This window comes from Thamnophis sirtalis, unplaced genomic scaffold, assembly GCF_051295495.1.
Source record: "Thamnophis sirtalis isolate CommonGarterSnake01/CBP01778 unplaced genomic scaffold, rThaSir2_p1.2 scaffold_1, whole genome shotgun sequence".
Lineage (NCBI taxonomy): Eukaryota > Metazoa > Chordata > Lepidosauria > Squamata > Natricidae > Thamnophis > Thamnophis sirtalis.
The window spans coordinates 66,490,544-66,510,454 of record NW_028261381.1 but is presented as its reverse complement, the minus strand read 5'-3'; the positions used below and the strand labels follow the sequence as shown (position 1 = coordinate 66,510,454).

Here is a 19,911-nt window from a genome sequence, read left to right as displayed (position 1 = left end):
TGTACTATTCTACGCCTTTCCCCCTCCATTTACTTTCCCTTAATATTCTAGATATATTCAACAATAAAAACCCTGAAAATCCTCAAAGAGACTAAACCTCCTAGAAGAGAATCACTTGTTACTATAAAAAACCCACTGCCATCCGCGCCAGCTGCCTGCAACCCAATGCTCTGCTCTGTGGGATGGGGGGGCTTTAGAAGCCATGGGCAACTGCACCAAAACCCTTGGCAAGCGGCTCTCCAAGGTAGGGAGAAAAAGATGGAGGGGTGGGGGGCCCCTCCCTCATCCTGTTGCATTCCCATTTTTCTGTCTGGTTCCTTGCATGTGGCTGTTTCAGCACGTTTGTCTACTTTTCTTGTTTCACTATGTCTGTCCATCAATGTCTGGATTTCAGGCCTGAATTCTCTTAGAAAATACGGCAAAATGTCCCTATTTAGTGAGTGTTTGTGGAAAAAACTCTTTGCTTTGCCCTGTCTCAGACTAACGGGGCTTGAGGTATCACCCCAAGATTCTTTAGCTGTAAGTAAAAATTCTCCAAATTGTTGGAATATTTTACAGCAGAATAATTCAGGAGGCTGAAAATGGCCCTTTTCTTTCTCCATGTTTTAATCCTTAGTTTAACAGCCAGATCTATTTCTTGCATCCAGTGAGTGGAGGGAGTGAACAAGTTATAACCCAGGACCAGAAAATATTGGTTCATGGAAATGGGTCCCATTGTTTATGCTCACTCCCACATTCTTGCATTTGCTCAAGGTAGGTCATCTCTATTCTTGATGATTAGGTGAGAAGAACCAGCCTGTATCCCAGTATTTGCGTGCCATTTCTGTACACTGCTTAGACTATCAAATAAAGGAAAGGGTGACATTGAAAACAGAATGGAGGGGAAGAGAGTATTGTGAATTGTTCAGTGAAGGAAACAAAACGTATGTTGAAAAATTTTTTTTAGGTCTAATAGTAGAGAATCTATTTAGCTCAGGGCTGAATTTTTAGATTCTTGAAGTTCTCTTGGTTGTTTTCCTAGAGATGTTTCATTACCATGTTAGGTAACATCATCTCTAGGCTTAAGTTTCTGCCTGTTGTCCAGAGTCATGTTTATGTAATCGCCAAAGCACTCTAATTGTAACTTTTGAAAATCTTTGATAAAGAGAAGACATTCAACCAAAGCTAAACAAGAACCAAAAAAGAGAAACTGCCAAAAGTTTTTTAAATTTGAAAGCATGAGGGAGATCTGTACCCAAACTCTCATGAACAGGTCAGCCCAGTTTTTATCTCTGTCTATGTTGCTTCAGTATAGAATTGCGTAAATATGCATACTATATGATTTCATAATCTCCTTTTTGTCAAATTGAAATATATGGTTTGGTGGACATTTTTGGAAGTGTTTGGAAAATTGAAAGTTGTATGCTTATGTGGCAAAGAATATGTACTCAGAGTTAGGGCATTCTTTTACACCACTCATGTTTTAATGCTTTTAAGGAATATTTTACTACATAATTTAAAAATCAGTTTTACTTCTGTTTAACTTTTATATCTGATGCTGGATAGAAAGTATAGATGTTTTAATGCAACACACATGAAGGAGGACATCTGGTTAGGAAAAAAACATAGTTTGCTGAGAGCCCTGTTAAAGATTCATTGCCCTCCTTGCCAAACCACAATTCTTTGAGATTCAATCTAAAACTGTAGGGACAATATGTAGGACAAAATGCAGAGAGATTATTAGGAAAAATGAGCACACCTACTCTAAAGATGTTATTGTTAGGATCTATATTTCTGTGCTTGAGGCATTGGTGTATGCATCCCAGCATTATGACATTTTGGAAAGAGTGGAATATGTATTCTAAGTCTCCCTAAAATCCTGTGTATGTATTGAGTAGGTGCCGCGAGTATCATCTATGGCAGAGGTGTCAAACTTGGTGGCCCATAGGCTGGATGTGTTACGTGCTCACCACGTCCATGCCCGGTTTAGTGAAGGGGGGGGGTCACTATACGTCATGTGACGGTGCCGTAACGGCATGAGTTTGATACCCCTGATTTATGGTATTAGGAAATACACTTGCTTGTACTCCAGCATGGACCCTGCTGCACTGGTGTTATAAACAACACTTTAGACTCCCATTAAGGATTCACTGAAGGGTTGTGCAGATTGAAATATACTGTACCATCAGCTGGCTGACATCAACTGGCAGATGTTAAGGTATTTCTCAGCTGGTAATATTTCTCTGTCATTCCTTGTTTTTCTTTTGTATTCTTGTCCTTTTCCCCCCTTTCTTTCTGTCTGTTCTTTCCTTTCCATTACATTCTTTCCTTTCCTAAAATTTCCCAAGAGTCAGGAATCTTAAACCCTCGGGCATGATAGGATAGGGACTTTAATCAAACATACCTAATTGCAGGCTATTGGGAAGGAGAATAAGCAACCTTCAGAAGCTCTTGACTCCCCAACCTCTTCTAACAGCAAGCTGGATGAAATAGTCGATGGCAAACAGTATCCATCTTTGCAGAATTACTCAATGCTGCATGGCTTGGTGGGGCCAGCCTGTATCTTCTTGCGTCAGAGCATCGCCATCTCATTGAGCGTACGTACTCTGCTTCTCCTGTAGCTGCCACCATATCTCCACTTTCCGCAATGACCCTCTGCCCTGCTGGTATGATTCTTACCCTCTGTGGAGTTCCCCCACTGCTCCATTATGAATTAGCTCAACCTTCAGAGTTTTCTTGCTCCCTTGGAAATCCCACTTAGCACCTTTTTCTGCATGCAAATTATAAACCCCTGGATATATAAAAGCGTCCTTCATTGCCCCTATGTCAAAAGCTCGGAAACTGGAGAGATTAATTAATAATTAATGAGGCTATATTGATATGCAGCTGTTTCATGCACATTGTGTTACTGCATGCCTGACAATTCCATAATATTTACTCCATGCCATAAAAGAGGAAAGTGAGGTTACTGGGGTTAGATGCTAAAGCAGTGTTTCTCAACCTTGGCAACTTGAAGATGTCTGGACTTCAAGTCCCAGAATCATTCACTGGCTGGGGAATTCTGGGAGTTGAAGTCCAGACATCTTCAAGTTGCCAAGGTTGAGAAACACTGTGCTAAAGGTTACTTGCTAATTCGTGGCAAAAACAATCTCCCATTTTGAGACTCCACAATGAGCAGATCAATCTTTTAATAGCAGCTTTGGGGCTATCCTCCAACTAGATGAACCCTTTTAACATATTACCATACTTTACTTGCTCAATGTCAGTGTCCACAAAACACCCATTTTCAAAAGGAACTACAACCCATGACCAATTGGGTTATCCTTCTTTCCACTTATAATATAGGCTGGCATTCTTTCTCTCCCCCCACCTCAGGATTCCCAGAAGAACCCTGGGAAAATGTCCTCCTTCACCTTGGCTAACCCACGTATTATCTGCCACTTTGCTAGGAGGAATGGGAAAAAAGACTGTCCTGAACTGTGATGTAATTTGCACCTGTGCTCCTCATCCTGGTGTGTCCCCAAGGACCCCTCACTCTACGTTGACCAATAGCACCCCCCACTGCCAGCCCTTCTTCACCAGCAGACATCTGATTCGCTCCTCATTCTTCCTTCACCACCCACTAAGAAATTTAAATTTCAGCCTTGTTTCCAAAGCATCCAATCACCAATCTCCTGTCAGGCTTTGCTGCCAATTGGATGCAAAGGGTATGTCCCTCTCATTTTTCCTTGCATCCTATGGCTTTCAGGAATGTGTAGTTGGAAATAACAATCACAATGACTGTGGCAATCAGCAGCAACACTACAGTGGCAACCGCTTTGCTAATACAGCTGGTGAAAGATCCTTGAAATTTCAATTACGTCAGAATAATGGATCCTGGATTCTGCATGCATTCTTTAAATTAGCCCATCTCAGGTACCTTAACTCAAAGCGTGTTGCAAAATGTCCTCCTTCTGATTCACTGTTTTGCCCAACTGAAGGTTACAAACAGATGGGGGAATCAGACATCAAAGGCCTTCAAATAAGCATCAGTTGCAAACTGATTCTTTTTTTGACTTTTTACTGGCTTCTATTCTTGTTCTCTCCTTAGGACCGAAAGCTGCGAACAGAAGAAATTGAAGGTAAAATGAAAAATACGGTACTTTCTCATAATTATTTTTTAGGTCTTTTCAAGCTCGGCTAGGCTGCACTCTGCTCTGAAATCTAGGGCCCTGCAGGCAGCTGAGAAGGTTCTTCAAAGACATGTCCAGAAACAGGAGATAAGCTGGTAGCTGAGGGCAGCCTAGGGCTTGACACTAGTGATGCTCCCCTTTTAATTTTGATATGCTCCCCCCTGCTTTGAAAAACAGTTCTTAATCCTTGACTGAATTCATTCCATAGTGTTATTTAAGGTATTTTTATCTTCCTCTCAATCTACCTCTCACCTCCAAAGGAGTCTCAGAACAGTCCACAACAGTTCCTGCAGAACTGAAGCTGAAGGACAAAAAAAAAAAAAGCTTACCAGATAACGCCAGGCCTCCTTCATCTTTCTTCTCTCACTGCTATTAGAAGGATGTGGTGGAGGACATAGGAATCACCATCCTGTATGGTAGTGCATTTTTGCCATTTTTGCTGTGAAAAGTTTCACAGTTCTAATTTTGTATAATTTTATCATTTTGCCTGGGTTCATGAGCTTTTTTTAATATATATACTGAGATTACTTTTAATGGGAAGCAGATTAAATCAATGGTACAGGTAATATAAATAACAAATATTCCTCAATAAATGTGGAGTGCAAAATCAAACACTATTTTGTTGCTGTAATGGAGGAGGTGTTACCCTTTAATGAATACTAATAAATTAATGATAATTTGGAAATTTTTTCTCTGGTATGAGGACCTTTCTCCCAGCTTCAGTCTTGTTTAGCTTTTTAAGAATTAAGTAATTGAAAGATCATGGTTATGGGTAGAAATGTTCACTGTGTATTTCACACCTGAAGTAACACACATTGCTGTCTAAAGGGAGTCTCATAAGACCTAGAATCTAAATCTTCATTAGTCAACCTGCCTGCTAAGAAGGGGGTGCTGCTAAATAAGAATTTATTGTGCAGCTACACTCTCTTGTTTATAAAACTTTGTGAGACCAACTGACATTCGCAATTCTCCCACTTTTCCCATCGTTTTCTTCTCCTGCAGAACTTCAGTTAAAGATGGCAATGTTGAAATAATAGCACAATTTTTAAAGATGAGGAAAGGAAAATACATCAAAGTGGGAAAAACAGTCCCAGGGAAGATCAGTTTTTTCCCCTTTCTAAAATGCTTATACTTTTTATTTAACAAAATAAAACTAGTGGAAATCTTTTTAAAATAAAAAAAGTTTGCTTTTCTATCATGAATCTGGACTCTGGAGGATGTGTAGGCTATCCATTATAATAAGACTTGTAATGATTCAGTTGCAATGGTGATGGCTGCATTGCTGAAAGATCTGTAAGACCAAGTTAAGGACAGATTGTTGTGAAGAAAATTATCTACGTGGTTGCTAAGAATAAGAGTTCACCGACTTAATTGTTTCTAGTCAAAATCAAGAATTATTGTTTAGTAAGATATCATCGGCAGAGAACCAGTTGCTAAATTTTTTCAATCCCAACCCTGCTTGCAAGTTGGACTTGGCCTCTCATGGGCCTTTTATTACCAGAGAACTAGGGAGGGTCCCATCTGAGATGCTTTCTCCACCTCTGTCTTTCCTTTAGATTTAGTTCTCTCTTATCAGACTGTTGTCAAGGCTGCAATTCCTCCTACTGTCTCCAAGGTTTTTCACAGCCCATTACATTAGAAATAAGATAAAAATACAGAGTTATTGAAAATACACATTTCAGTTTAAAAGGAACTCTCACTGAAAGAACTAAACAATTATATGAAGGGCTACATTTTGTCCCCTGGTATATGGGCTGGCAGGCAGGCTGCAACCGTGGACCAGAAGGTGGGGATAGGGGTTCACCTGCCTATCAGTTGTAATTTGTTATAATAACTTTTATCTTTTCAGAGCTCAAGGAGGCTTTTCGGGAATTTGACAAAGATCGTGATGGCTACATCAGTTATAAGGACTTGGGAGAATGTATGCGAACCATGGGCTACATGCCTACTGAAATGGAACTCATAGAATTATCTCAACAAATCAGTAGGTACCTTCTTCTATAAGTAAACCTAATGCCTAAGGAATACTACGCAATAAGGGGTGTCACATTGAGAAATGTCTTCAAGTTATGAAGGAATAATAGTTATAATCAAATAAAAGATTAATAATGATAATAATTTATACATATATATTAGATTGATAATATGAGATTTTATATAAATTGTGAGGACTATGGAGAGGATGCACAAAAGTTTTGTAACCAACCGACACGCTGGATGTAACTGGAAGATGTTTTTATATTTTATGTTTTGTTTGTGTAAGTTTGTCTTTAAAAAATAAAAATTCTTTTTAAAAAATAAAATAGAAAGAAATGTCTTCCAGTTACATTTAATATAGATTCTGGGCTTTTCCTCACCCTCCCTCTTTATTTTGAGTGCTGGAATTATAAACAGCAATACCTTTTGGCTGCCTCTCATTCTTGAATTGCTTTTACAGCACAGATGTTAAAACTGACGTTCATCTCTTGATCCCTCCCAATCTTTCATCCACCTTGTTATGAAGAGCATCCTTGAAATTATCTGCTACCTTGACTAGGAATATCTTAGGCTGACAAGTATTAATGGAGAGAAAACCAGAACAGCACAAACGTGACAGCCAGTGTGGTCTAGCAATTAAAATGCTGGCCTGGCACCGTAGAGACCCACTTTCAAGATCTTCCTTAGTCAAGAATTACTCAGATTGATGTTGAGCCAATCACTGCCTCTCAGACCAATCTACTTCAAAGGATTTTCAGGGTGGAGAAAAATGACAGATGGGCACAATATGTACAGATCTGTAAGCAACTAGATGAAAGATAGCATATAAATTAAACAAATCAATAGAACCCCACATCTTAAATCTTTGCTAGCATTGTGAACTGTACCTAGAAACCCATGGTAAGAAATGCAAAGTCTCCAAAATAGATGTCATATTATCCTGTCAATGACCACCAGTTAGCAAGCAATGTACCTGCATGTTGAACTAACTGCAGCTTTCAGGTGGTCTTTAATGGTAACCCCATATAAACCATGTTGCAGAAGTCCAGTTAAGTGGAATAAGTAAGAGTATATGAGTCATTGTAGAAAATCCATGAAACCTTTCGGGTTCTTTTTTCTCACCTCCACAGAGCATTACTGTTTTGTTTTGTTAGTGTTTAGACCAAGGTCACTTTTAAACCAGTACCATTTTCTTTCCCAAATCCCTCAAAAACTCTTTGAAGTCAATCCCCAATCATCTCCCCTTCTGCCAGCATTGAAATGCTAAGAATGGCAGAGAATGCCATGAACTGATCAGTTTTTCCTCAGGATGACCAGTAAGGAAAAGCCAAACAAACAAACAAGTAAAATTCAAACTGCTGAAATTCCTGGAATGAAATCTTCTCTCTCACACACACATTCCACTCAAATGAGAAATAGCTAGCCCTCCCAGAATGCTCACCTATCTGTTGAAAATGCAACCAAAAACATGGAACATACTAACATATGTGGTGGATATGCACATCTGCAAAAAAATATTGGAAAAAAAATTAAAGATTGACTAGAGGAGATTACTACACACCAAATTGCACTAAAACCTGAATTATTTTTGTTAAGAATTATAAAAGGAAATTATGAAAAAAAATATTAGATATTTAATTCTACACATAATTACGGCAGCGAGAATTACATTAGCACAAAACTGGAAAAATAATTATACACCAACAGAAGAAAATGTAATTAAAAAAAATATTGGAATGTGCAGAGATGGATAGGCTCATAAAAGAACTAAAAGAGAAAGAAGAATCTGAATATTACTCCATATGGGATTTATGATATAATTGGGTAGAGGAAAGGGGGGGAGCGGGAAAGCAAAAAAGAAAGGAAGAAAAATCAACAAATTAATAAACAACAACAAAACCGGAAAATGATTAAAAGATAGAAATATGAGATAGATTGTAGCAAATAAATATTATACAAAACGATTCAAATGTAGTAAAGGCTGTTATACATAAAATATATAGAATATTACATATAGAATGAAAAAAATGTATGAAATAATATAAATGCGCATATATATAAAGTTATAGTTATATAAGATTTATTTGTATAGATAAAAGAATCACAACAGATATGTAAAAAATGTAATGTGGTGCAAAGATGTGATGTTTGTACAAACAAAATAAAAAGTTAAAAAAAATAGTGGAACCAACTGTTGATGAAGAAATATCTTGGTCTTTTCCTAGTCATATGTATGCCATATGTATGATACTGTTGCTTCAGACTATAGGAAAAGCACAGAAAGTATCAGAGCATCACATGCTCTTCAACAGAGCTGGCTTTAAAGATTCAGTTCAAGAAAGGAAATGTCTTTGATGTCATTATGGTCATAAAATAATATTCAGCTTGCTTTATTACTATTGAATGTTAAAATAAAATTCCAATATAAAAAAAGAGAGAAATAGCTAGCACCCCCATTTCCCCATCCATGTGTTCAGTTTGAATTGTATGAATAGTCTGAATGTTGTTGTTTAAACAATCTGAACAGTTGCTAGAAAAGGAGCCACTCTGGTCTCTATGGCTTCTGTCAGGGGTGTCGACGGGTATGTGGGTGCCTTTGTGTGTCTCAAAAAAGTCTAGATGGCAGCCGCTGCTATGTTATCAAAATCTCACCCTGTGGAGACCCCTGGATTTTTCTGAAAAGATTGTGAATTGTGAGGCTGCAAGGGCAGCAAGTTAGCTATTTTGCAGCAAACTAAGGCACTTTTCCTAATGGGCTCGAACCATGGTGGTTGGTTGCTGTGCTAAAATGGGTGAATTCAGCCAAGATCGATCCATGTTGTTTTGACTTTTTCAAGACCATTTCAAGTATTCCCAGGAGTCCCGTAATCCAGGCAAAGCAAGTAGATGTGAACTGAAGAATAACGCTTTTTCGCTTCTTTTCTGCAGGGACAAGCAGACTGCAAAGCTCCAGGGGGCTATTTAGGTTTTTCTCCCCCACCTTTTTTTCTCAGTGATTGCTTTGAAACAAAAGATCCTTAGAGGATACCTGTTAAATGGAGGTGGGAGGTTTGCCTTGAATTCAAGAGAAGGGGTGAGGCAAGAATTTCCATCAATGAAGAAAAGAACTATGCACAAACAGATCGTTTCAAAGCATTGGAAACAGTAATACTACCCTTGCTGCAATTGCAGCTGAGCTGAAAATACTGGCTGAGCTTATTGAAAATAGACAATGGAATGGGATGGCAGGAGCCAAAACCGTATTCAAATGAGGATAGAAGCCTCACATTAAAGATGTCCTGAATGTGCAAGTGGTTATTCTAAGGAAAAACTACTGAATGAGTAGACTGTCTAACAGGGTTCAAATACTGATTATTTAGAAAGCACCTGAGGGCAGGACAAGAAGCAGTGGATGGAAACTAATCAAGGAGAGAAGCAACCTAGAACTAAGAAGAAAATTCCTGAGAGTTACAACAATTAGTGTAACAACTTGCTTCCAGAAATTGTGAATGCTCCAACACTGGAAGTTTTTAAATAGCGATTGGACAACCATTTGCCTGAAATGGTATAGGGTTTCCTGCTTGAGCAGAGAATTGGACTAGAAAACCTGCAGGGTTCCTATTATAGATTGGTAACAGTCACTTTACTCCTGTATATTTTAAATAAATATACAGAATACACATAAAAGGGCATTCTGTTGGAGGATATGATAGTTAGAAAAGTGAAATTCAGTTTCTCCCACTATGAGATGGCCTTGGCTCATGATATAAAACATTTAACTTTGTGTTGCCCTGTTTCTTCTGAACATGCCTTTATATGTCTACAGCTGGAGGAAAAGTGGATTTTGATGACTTTGTGGAACTGATGGGCCCTAAGCTGTTGGCGGAGACAGCAGACATGATTGGGGTTAAAGAGCTGCGGGATGCTTTCAGAGAGGTGAGCTACAGTTATAAGGATGAGAGGTAGTAGTATTATATGCATGCCCGCTATCTTCCCATAATACATTATGGGTGAATGTTAATAATGATTTACTGAATAAACCACATTTGGCTAGTTTCAGACATAGACTGTTGCTTACAAAACAATTCTGGATGAATTAATAGCAATAGCAGTTAGACTTATATACCGCTTCATAAAGCTTTCAGCCCTCTCTAAGTGGTTTACAGAGTCAGCATATCGCCCCCAACAACAATCCAGGTCCTCATTTTACCCACCTTGGAAGGATGGAAGGCTGAGTCAACCCTGAGCTGGTGAGATTTGAACAGCCGAACTGCAGAACTGCAGTCAGCTGAAGTAGCCTGCAGTGCTGCACTCTAACCACTGCGCCACCTCGGCTCATCTTATTAACACACTAAGCCATAAATAATCAAATCACACTGAATCATGGAGTGGGAAAACCATATGTGACAAATTGCATGATCACATACGGTGAGCAAACAGTGGCTGGTTAACTATATATTGTAGATGTTTAATTTTGATTAAATTGTTGCTGCCTTGATCATTTCCCCCCATTATGTAGAATGTTGATTTTATTTATATGCCGCCCTTTTCCTCCGAAGGGGACTCAGGGCGGCTCACGACTCAAACCAGGGAAGGGGGGATACAGACAAAATTAAAAACGACACAAAACATGGTTTAAAACACACAGCAGTCATACCATTCGAGACGAGGGCAACGGTTCTTTAGCCCCAGGCCTGTCGGAACAGCCAGGTTTTAAGGGCTTTGCGGAAGGCCTGGAGGGTGGTGAGGGTTCGAATCTCCACGGGGAGTTTATTCCAGAGGGTCAGAGCAGCCACAGAGAAGGCTCTCCTCCGGGTAGTCGCCAGTCGACACTGGCCGGCGGATGGAATTCGGAGGAGGCCTAATCTGTGGGATCTAATCGGTCTAGTGGAGGTAATTGGCAGCAGGCGGTCTCTCAAGTACCCAGGTCCAATACCATGAAGGGCTTTATAAGTGACGACTAGCGCCTTGAAGCGTATCCGGAGACCAATAGGCAGCCAGTGCAGCTCACGGAGGATAGGTGTTACGTGGATGAACTGAGGTGCACCCACGATCGCTCGCGTGGCTGCATTCTGGACAAGCTGGAGTCGCCGAATGCTCTTCAAGGGCTGCCCCATGTAGAGCACGTTGCAGTAGTCCAGTCTAGAGGTCACAAGGGCGCGAGTGACTGTTGTGAGGGCCTCCCGGTTCAGGTAGGGACGCAACTGGTGCACCAGGCGAACCTGGGCAAATGCCCCCCTGGTCACAGCTGACAAGTGATGTTCAAAAGTCAGTTGTGGGTCCAGGAGGACTCCCAAATTGCGAACCCTGTCTGAGGGGCGTACTGTTTGACCCCCCCAGCCTGAGAGATGGAACACTTGGCCAATTAGTAGGAGGGAAACACACCAGCCACTCATATGAATATATAATGAATATTATAATGAAAATTATAATGAATATTCACAATTTTAAGTTAGGCAGTGTCAACAACCATCAAATGATTTAAATAATTGGTATGCGTACTTTCAAGATCAATGTTTCATCAACCTAAAAAAAAAAGAATCAAGTCAAAAAATGAGAAACTGACACCAGAAATTGTGTCCTGGATGTTTCATTTTAGGTTCAGCATCAAAGTGAAGAGTGAATGGTTTAGTCATTGCTAGATGTGCCAAATAATACCAAGGACTCTGAAGATTATTCTCATTCCTAAAAACAGAGGCCCCTATTACTCATATTTTCCTCCAGCTTTACATAAATAGAGGTTCCACAAGCAGAAGTAAAAAAGAAATACCCCTGTTATTCCTTAAGGATATATGAGATTATTCTTATTATTTAAAAAAAACATCTAAGGCTAACTTGTAAAGGAAACAAATCTTCATTGTTTAAATTAAATTTCTCTTACTATGTAAAGCATCTTTGAGTAACTCTCTTACACTTGATATACATAGATTCTAATGTGATATTTAGGCAAGAAATAGCTTTATCATTATATTTTAGCTTTTTGACATGTTATTGCATAAGAAACCTTCAACCTACCAGGTTTTTCTCTGCAGAATTCTGAGGAAAATTCAGGAGTATTGTTTTTTTTCAATTTTTCATCCTTGACTAAGAAGCATATCCTCCATATTTTTAACTATTTATTTTTGACATTCTTCTAGGTCATGCTAAGGCCCTACCTTTAAACTTTCCCCTGTTCCTTAGGTAAAACTGATATAAGGGCATATTCTTTATGTATTAAAAGAATTCTTAGTAAAACCAACAAGGCATTGCAGAAAACCAATAGAGAAACTAATCAAATACTTGTGAAATTAAGAAGAATCCTCCTTAGTATTCTCTGTTTTACTGGAATCATATAGGAAATAATGAAATGCTGGACTCCAAGGATGTTGTATATTTGGGGTTTCATCAAAAACAAGTCATGAGTCTGCAGACAGAAAAAATATTTAGTGTAGTTACTGGGAGCCATTAAGAATCATCCTCTTGCAACATGCAGAAACCTACAAATGTTTATTTCACATATACTGTAGCTGTCAAGCTTTTGCTTGAATACCAAACCCCCACCGTAGGGAGGAGGAACCGACCAGGTGGTTCCGCCCCAGGCGACTTATGGACCCTCAGAGGTTCCAGACGGAGCTTGGGGTTATTCCTGATACCCTCGCCCACAGTTCGGCGGAGACTCTGGCCGCCGCCTGGTACTCGGCGGCGTCGGAGTCTCTCGACCGGATTGCGCCACTACGGCCCCTCCGGGTCAGTGGATCCCGGAGAGTTCCCTGGTTCACCGAGGAACTCCGGGAGAAGAAACGCCGGAGGAGATGCCTAGAGCACCAGTGGAGGTCCGATAGGTCCGAGGCAAACCGAGCACTCTTAACTATCTGCACCAAGGACTATGTCCGAGCATTAAGAACTGCAAAAAGATCATATATTTCTTCCTTGGTTGCGTCCGCCGAGTCACGCCCAGCCGCCCTGTTCAGGATAACCCGCTCCCTCCTTAATAGGAGGGAGGCGGGAAACCCCTTGCAGGGTAGGGCTGAGGATTATGCTCAATTCTTGGCGGACAAAGTAGCTCGGTTTCGATCGGACCTGGACTCCACCGCAGTAGACCCAGCTGAGACACAGGAGGATCATTTGCCACATCAGCTCTGGGTTGAGTTCCAGGAAGTTGCCTCTGGGGATGTGGACAAGGCCATCCGAGCTGTAAGTGCCTCCACTTGTATTCTGGACCCGTGTCCCTCCTGGCTGGTGGCTAACAGCAGGGAGGTGACACATGGCTGGATCCAGGCGGTTGTCACCGCCTCCCTTCGGGAGGGGCACTTCCCCGCCGTACTCAAAACGGCGGTGGTGAGACCCCTCCTGAAGAAACCATCGTTAGATCCAGCCATTTTAAACAACTTTCGTCCTGTCTCCAACCTTCCCTTTATCGGGAAGGTTGTTGAGAAGGTGGTGGCCTTTCAGCTTCAACGGGCCTTGGAGGAAGCTAGCTATCTTGACCCCTTCCAGTCCGGCTTCAGACCTGGTTACAGCACAGAAACCACTTTGGTCGCATTGACCGATGATCTCTGGAGGGCCAGAGATGGAGGCTATGCGTCCATCCTGGTTCTCCTTGACCTCTCAGCGGCTTTCGATACCATCGACCATGGTATCCTTCTGCGACGACTGCGGGAGGTGGGAGTGGGAGGCACTGTTTTGCGGTGGTTCTCCTCCTACCTCTCGGACAGGTCGCAGTCGGTGTTAGTCGGGGGGCAGAGATCGTCCCTGAGGCCCCTAACATGTGGGGTACCCCAGGGTTCGGTCCTATCACCCCTACTATTTAACATATACATGAAACCGCTGGGCGAGATCATTCGGAGGCACGGTATAAAATACCACCAATATGCGGACGATACACAATTGTATCTGTCCGCCCCGTGCCAACTCAATGAAGCGGTGGACGTGATGAACCAGGGTCTGGAGGCCGTTAAGAACTGGATGAGTGTTAACAAACTGGTGCTCAACCCGGATAAGACCGAGTGGCTGTTGTGTTTCCCCCCCAATAATTTGGCTAATACACCAACGCTTAGGCTGGGGGGTCAAATTCTATACCCCTCAGATAGGGTCCGCAACTTAGGAGTCCTCCTGGATCCACAGCTGACTCTTGATCACCAGCTGTCGGCTGTGACCAGGGGGGCATTTGCCCAGGTTCGCCTGGTCCGTCAGTTGCGGCCCTACTTAGATCGGGGGGCTCTCACAACAGTCACTCGAGCCCTTGTGATCTCTAGACTGGAATACTGCAATGGGCTCTACATGGGGTTGCCCCTGAAGTGCATCCGGCGACTACAGCTAGTCCAAAATGCAGCCGCGCGAGTGATAGTGGGCGCACCGCGGTTCGCCCACGTTACATCTGTCCTCCGCGAGCTGCACTGGCTACCTGTTGGTCTCCGGGTGCGCTTCAGGATACTGATGACCATCTTTAAAGCACTCCATGGTAGTGGATCTGGGTACTTGAGAGACCGCCTTCTGCCGATTACCTCCCTAAATCGACCAATTAGATCGCACAGACTGGGCCTCCTCCGAATTCCATCTGCCAGTCAATGCCGACTGGCGACCACACGGAGGAGAGCCTTTTCTGTTGCTGCCCCGACCCTATGGAACGAGCTCCCCATGGAGATCCGCACCCTCACCACTATCCAGACCTTCCGCGCAGCCCTCAAGATCTGGCTCTCCCAGCAGGCCTGGGGATAGGCTCCTAATTACCCGCCCGAGTGTTTGATTGCTGAATGAAAGTTGGGTTTTATTATTTTTCTGTTGTTCACATAGTTTTGTTTTGACCTTGCACCTCCCCTCCCCTGTGGTTGTAAGCCGCCCTGAGTCCCCTCAGGGAAAAGGGCGGCATATAAATCCCAATAAATACCTAAATACCTAAATACATCTAGCAAACAAAAATTCACCATCTCACAGAATGATTGAAGTGTCAACATGCTCTTCTTGTTAACAAACTGGGTAGGGTTTCCCTTCCTGTAATTTAAATGCATTCTTCCATGTCTATGACTCTGGGATGAGAGAAAAATAGTTTTTGTGCACATTAACGTATTTTAGGAATTTAAAGTGTGTTTTCATTGTTTGTTTTCAAGAGTAACATTCACAGTTCTTTCAATCTCTTTTTATAGATTGAGTTTCTAATCCCCAATCATCCTCATGGCCCTGTTCTGAGCCTATTCCAAATTCTCTGAATCCTTCTTAAGTAATACTTCTTATCTGCAGCAGCTACCATAGATGTAATGAATGCTTTTTCAGGCATGATTTTGGTTTTGAATCTGCAAAATTCACATGAGTATACATTGTAATGTTGTTATGTGCAGCTGCTTTAAATGTCTGCTGTATGCAAGCCCATTTGGATGGGCAGGATGCATGTGTAAGGATGTATTGTATTATATTGCATTACATTGCACTGTCTCTACTACTTGTTTACTGACTTAACTTATTTATATCCTGCCTTTATTATTTTACAAATAACTCAAGGTGGCTGACATATCCAACACACCTTCTTCTTCCTGTTTTCCCCACAACCACCACCTGTGAGATGGATTGGACTGAGAGTGACTGGTCCAAAGTCACACAGCTGGCTTTGATGACTAAGGCGGACTTCAACTCATGTTTCCCTTTCTGATCTGGTGCCCTAACCACTAGACCAATTGCCATTGTTCATTAATCAGCTAAGAACAGAAAACAATACTGGGTTCAAATGAGACTGGAAAAGTATGAGAGGTAACTAAATGAACAGTGAAATAAGGTGTTTGTGTATTTTCTCCTTCCAGTTTGATACAAATGGTGATGGGCAGATCGGCATAGCTGAACTACGGGAAGCAATGCATAAACTCCTAGGGCAACAGTTGAACTACCAAGAGATGGATGAGATTCTCCAGGATGTTGATTTGAATGGGGATGGCCTTGTGGACTTCGAAGGTATGACAGGGAAAGTCCTTTGGGATGAAAATTTGTATTTTACAAATAGGGTAGGATGCCTGAACTGAAGCCGAGAAACTATTTGGAACTTGATATTGGGAAGGAATATATTGAACAGGCTGGCAGAAAAATATTGGGATTTACCAATTTCTGTTTAATACAGTCAAAAAGGGACAGTTTGAAACCTATGATTTTTATTTTATTTCAAAGCACAAACACTAACCAGAATACCTATATATTATAAGCCTAGCATGGCATAATTTTAAACTCAACTACTATAGAACATTTTATCTTTTCCTATTGGCAGGCATATTTCAATTGGAGAAGATAAACATGTGAACTCAATGATTGACTCTAAATCTTTTTTTTTAATTGAAAATTTTAGAAAAAAAACTTTTACAAATGTTTACCTCCCCACCCTGCCCTCCCCCCCCCCCCCGAATCCCACCCCCCCCCAATCTTCCCCCCTCCCGACTTCCCAGAACCAATACAGGGTATAAATCTTTAACAAAGATATTCTAAAAAGAAACTTAGTATCATCTTTCATTTGAGCTTTAACTCCTCTTTGATTGACTCTAAATTTTTACTCTGTGAAGATTTTTAAGTTAGTGAAAAATGGCAAAATCATGTTTTGCTCATGAAGCTCTCTTGCCTCTTGAAATGTATTTATCTTTCTTTCATTGTTTTTTTAAGGGTGGGTGTCCATTGATGCATATACATCTGTTTCTTGGTCAAACTAGTGTGTGATGAAATACTGTAATATTAGAAAAATGAGGTGATTTTTTACAAAATGAGTATCTATAGCTAACTAGTCCATTCCTACTTCTCAGCAATGTGTTTTTTTTTTTTAAAAAAAAAAGATAAATTCTTTCTTCTCTCCTAATGTGCTGACATCCTGGCTCTTCTCCATATAGAGTTTGTACGGATGATGTCTCGCTGAGAAAAGCAAGCAGCAATGTAAGAATAAAGTGCCTTGAGAAGGACAACTGCCATATATTCCAGCTTCAATCAACTCTGCCAGTGCGAGAGAAGGCAGCAAAGAATTTCCCGCATATCCTGTTTTCCGCCTGGAACCAAGCAGCTGTTCCTAAAATCCAGAGAGTTCAGCCAGCTTCAGCAACTTTAAAGATGTTGTGGACATTAACCAGAGGAATACCAGATTTCTGTATTAAACATGGCCATGAACATTAACTCCAACTTCTCATAGATTTCAGATGTCATCATATCTTGTTAACTGTTTGCTGTAACACTGAACTTCTATTTTGTTCATTCCAAGCAGGCTTAACCAACAAATCTCCCTAATTGTTCTTTGTGCATTTGTGAAAATATTCCAAATACCTCTGTTCTACTATAAGAAGGGCTGTTTCTCCTTATTTGTTCTTCCTCTAACAGCTGTTTTCTGTTTCAAAATATATTTTGCTTTCCACTGTGGCATAAATAATATTTCCTCATTTCTGATAGGCCATATGTCATAAACTCTTAGAAATGAAAGCAAAATATACATGTCCCATGATTACAATGCAAAATCGAATTGGTCGGTCACCAGAACCAGAGATTTACTAACTGGAGTTAAGAGTAAATCTCTGATCCCATTGACCGATCCAAATTCAGTTTTGTACCATAAACTCTTCTTCCTAAACAGGATAGAAATGCAGAGGTTGACTTATGGCCCAAATAGAATTATTAGGACCTAGATAGGCAACTGGTTACTCTTAATTCAGTTTTAATGTCTGAATAAAAGTGATGATACAAAAATGTTAAGTCCACAGGAAGTAGCAGCTGTGATCCAGAGGTATATCTATTTTGATGGAGCTGGAATGCTAAAGGATATAACTACAGTACTGCTTCTTTCGTCTAATTCCAGGACTTCCACGCATTCCATGAAAACATATGCTTTGTAAATTGCCCTCTACCATGCCAGAGTACAAAATACAAAACAATGGATGTCACAGGAGGACCAATTCTGATTGAATGTTAGAAAAAATATGCTAACTGTAAGAACAGATTAATAACCCAGAGGAAGGTAGACTCCCTTTTACTGGTTGTGCTCCAGCAAAGACAATGATTTGTATGAGATGCTGTAACTTGGATTCCTGCATGGAGGAAACTCAATGACTAAATGTCTCCTTCCGGCCTATGATAAAAATACATTAATCTATTTTATTAGTAACTTTGTATTATATTGGTAATTTTTAGTATTCTGGAGAACCCTAGAAACTCTTGGAAGCTTGCTAGAACTCCCATACAAAAAAAAATGTTGAACTAGCTTTCCTATTGTGTCTTTGAAAATGTACAGCCTAAGGGGAATGTAGAATGAGCTTTAAGATGCACTCAGACACCAGAACCCAGCATGATGCCCTAAATAAGTGCGCACCAAAATGTTTCACAATTTCAGAATGATTTCACAGCAGACAAATAAAAGTCTATCAAGATAGGGATTCCAGAGAAATCCAAATTAAAGCATTCCCAAAAGATGTATAGTCCTTTTCTGAATACATTGAGCAAAGAAAAGTAACTGCATTATCAAACTGTTCTTCCTGCTACTATTTTTATAACTATCAGAATCTCCCTCCTGTAACTTAAATTCATTTTCAATAACAATAGAAAACAGGTCTTGAATTTTTATATATGTACCATTTTTTATTTGATTATAAACTGAACAGTGTGAAATCTAATTTTATTTCCCACTGGTTCTGTGGGCGTGGTTTGGTGGGGGTGTCATGTGACTGGGTGGGTGTGACCAACTTTTTTTCACTTTTTAAAGCATTTTTTCCCCTGCCAGGGGAACCGGCAAAGAAAAAATGCTTTAAAAAGCAGAAAAAGCTTCTGGCTCACAGTTGTGTGGCTCACAGCTGAGCCGCACAATCCTTGGAAGCTTTTTTTTTTACTACTGGTTCGCAGAACCAAGGACAATCATCCCTACCGGTTCGGCCAAACTGGGAAGATTTCACCCCTGAAACTGAATATGAACTAGCAATATCATATTTGAAGTTTGTCATGTTGTCTCTCACCTTTTATTCTGAAAGCTAAGCATCCTTGTTCTTTCAATTCCTGTTCTTCAGATGTCATTTCTAGCCTTTCTCTGCTGGTTTTCTTTGAACATATTTCAGTTTATCTGAAACTTTCAGGGGAAATGCAGACAAGGGGAACAATTTCTTCCTATTACCTATAATAATTTGGTTATACATTTGCCTTTTTATAACCAGATGAACTGCAGGTTCATCTTCAGCTTCTAATCAACTGTTCCAAAAACTGCTGAACAAGTTTTATAAACAAGCCAATAATTTTCTGTTTTATAATTGCATATTTGGCTTTTGAAGTGAAGAATTTTGGCATTTGTCTCTGTTAAATTTCCTTCATTCTCAGCCCATTTCTCTAATCTGACAAGTTTGTTCGGAATTTTATTTTCTTTGGCATTATCCTTTCCAGCCTTGTGTCATCGGCTAATTTAATAAGCATTTATTCAGCCTACATATGCAAGTTACTAATAAAACAGTACTTATTTTACAACTTTTATTAATGCAAGTTGTTAATAAAAATACTGAGACCCAGGACCACACACCTTATTCCTGCCCCCTCAATACCTCACCTAGTTTGATGAAGAACCTTTGATAAACACTTCCTGAGTACAATTTTCAGATAGTTATGAATCTATTTGTTATGCTATTACTCCACATTTCTTCTAACTTGCTAATTAGAATGTTGTTCAGTGCTTTTATTGAATGCCTTGCTGAAATAATACTATGTCTACAGTATTTCCATGATAAATTAAAGAAGTTAATTGATCAGAGTTAAAGTTAGTCTGTAAGATTTCTTTTGGTAAATCCAAAGAGAGTAATTTTTATGTTTGCAGATAAAGCTTTTTATGATCTGCTCTAGAATCAAT

The 19,911-nt window shown here is 40.3% G+C and overlaps 1 protein-coding gene across 2 annotated transcripts; it reads left to right on the top strand.

The window, feature by feature from the left end:
- Positions 1-114: 114 nt before the first annotated feature.
- LOC106546195 (calcium-binding protein 2) lies at positions 115-19,858 on the top strand. Of its 2 annotated transcripts, XM_087714562.1 has the most exons (7): positions 118-244; positions 2,394-2,576; positions 4,070-4,100; positions 6,001-6,135; positions 9,934-10,043; positions 15,878-16,025; positions 16,940-19,858. In XM_087714562.1, exons 1-7 carry the CDS (start codon positions 203-205, stop codon positions 16,963-16,965), a joined length of 675 nt encoding a protein of 224 aa, XP_087570688.1. In that variant the 5' UTR covers positions 118-202; the 3' UTR covers positions 16,966-19,858. The 2 variants fall into 2 exon arrangements, with proteins under 2 accessions (XP_087570692.1, XP_087570688.1); XM_087714566.1 differs by lacking the exon at positions 2,394-2,576 and having other exon boundaries at positions 115-244.
- Positions 19,859-19,911: the final 53 nt, after the last annotated feature.

Excerpts from the sequence above, each read along its gene's own strand:
- LOC106546195 (XM_087714562.1), top strand. The coding sequence starts at position 203 with ATGGGCAACTGCACCAAAACCCTTGGCAAGCGGCTCTCCAAG. Across the intron at positions 4,101-6,000 it reads GCGAACAGAAGAAATTGAAG|AGCTCAAGGAGGCTTTTCGG; the intron begins GTAAAATGAAAA and ends TTATCTTTTCAG. Across the intron at positions 6,136-9,933 it reads AGAATTATCTCAACAAATCA|CTGGAGGAAAAGTGGATTTT; the intron begins GTAGGTACCTTC and ends ATATGTCTACAG.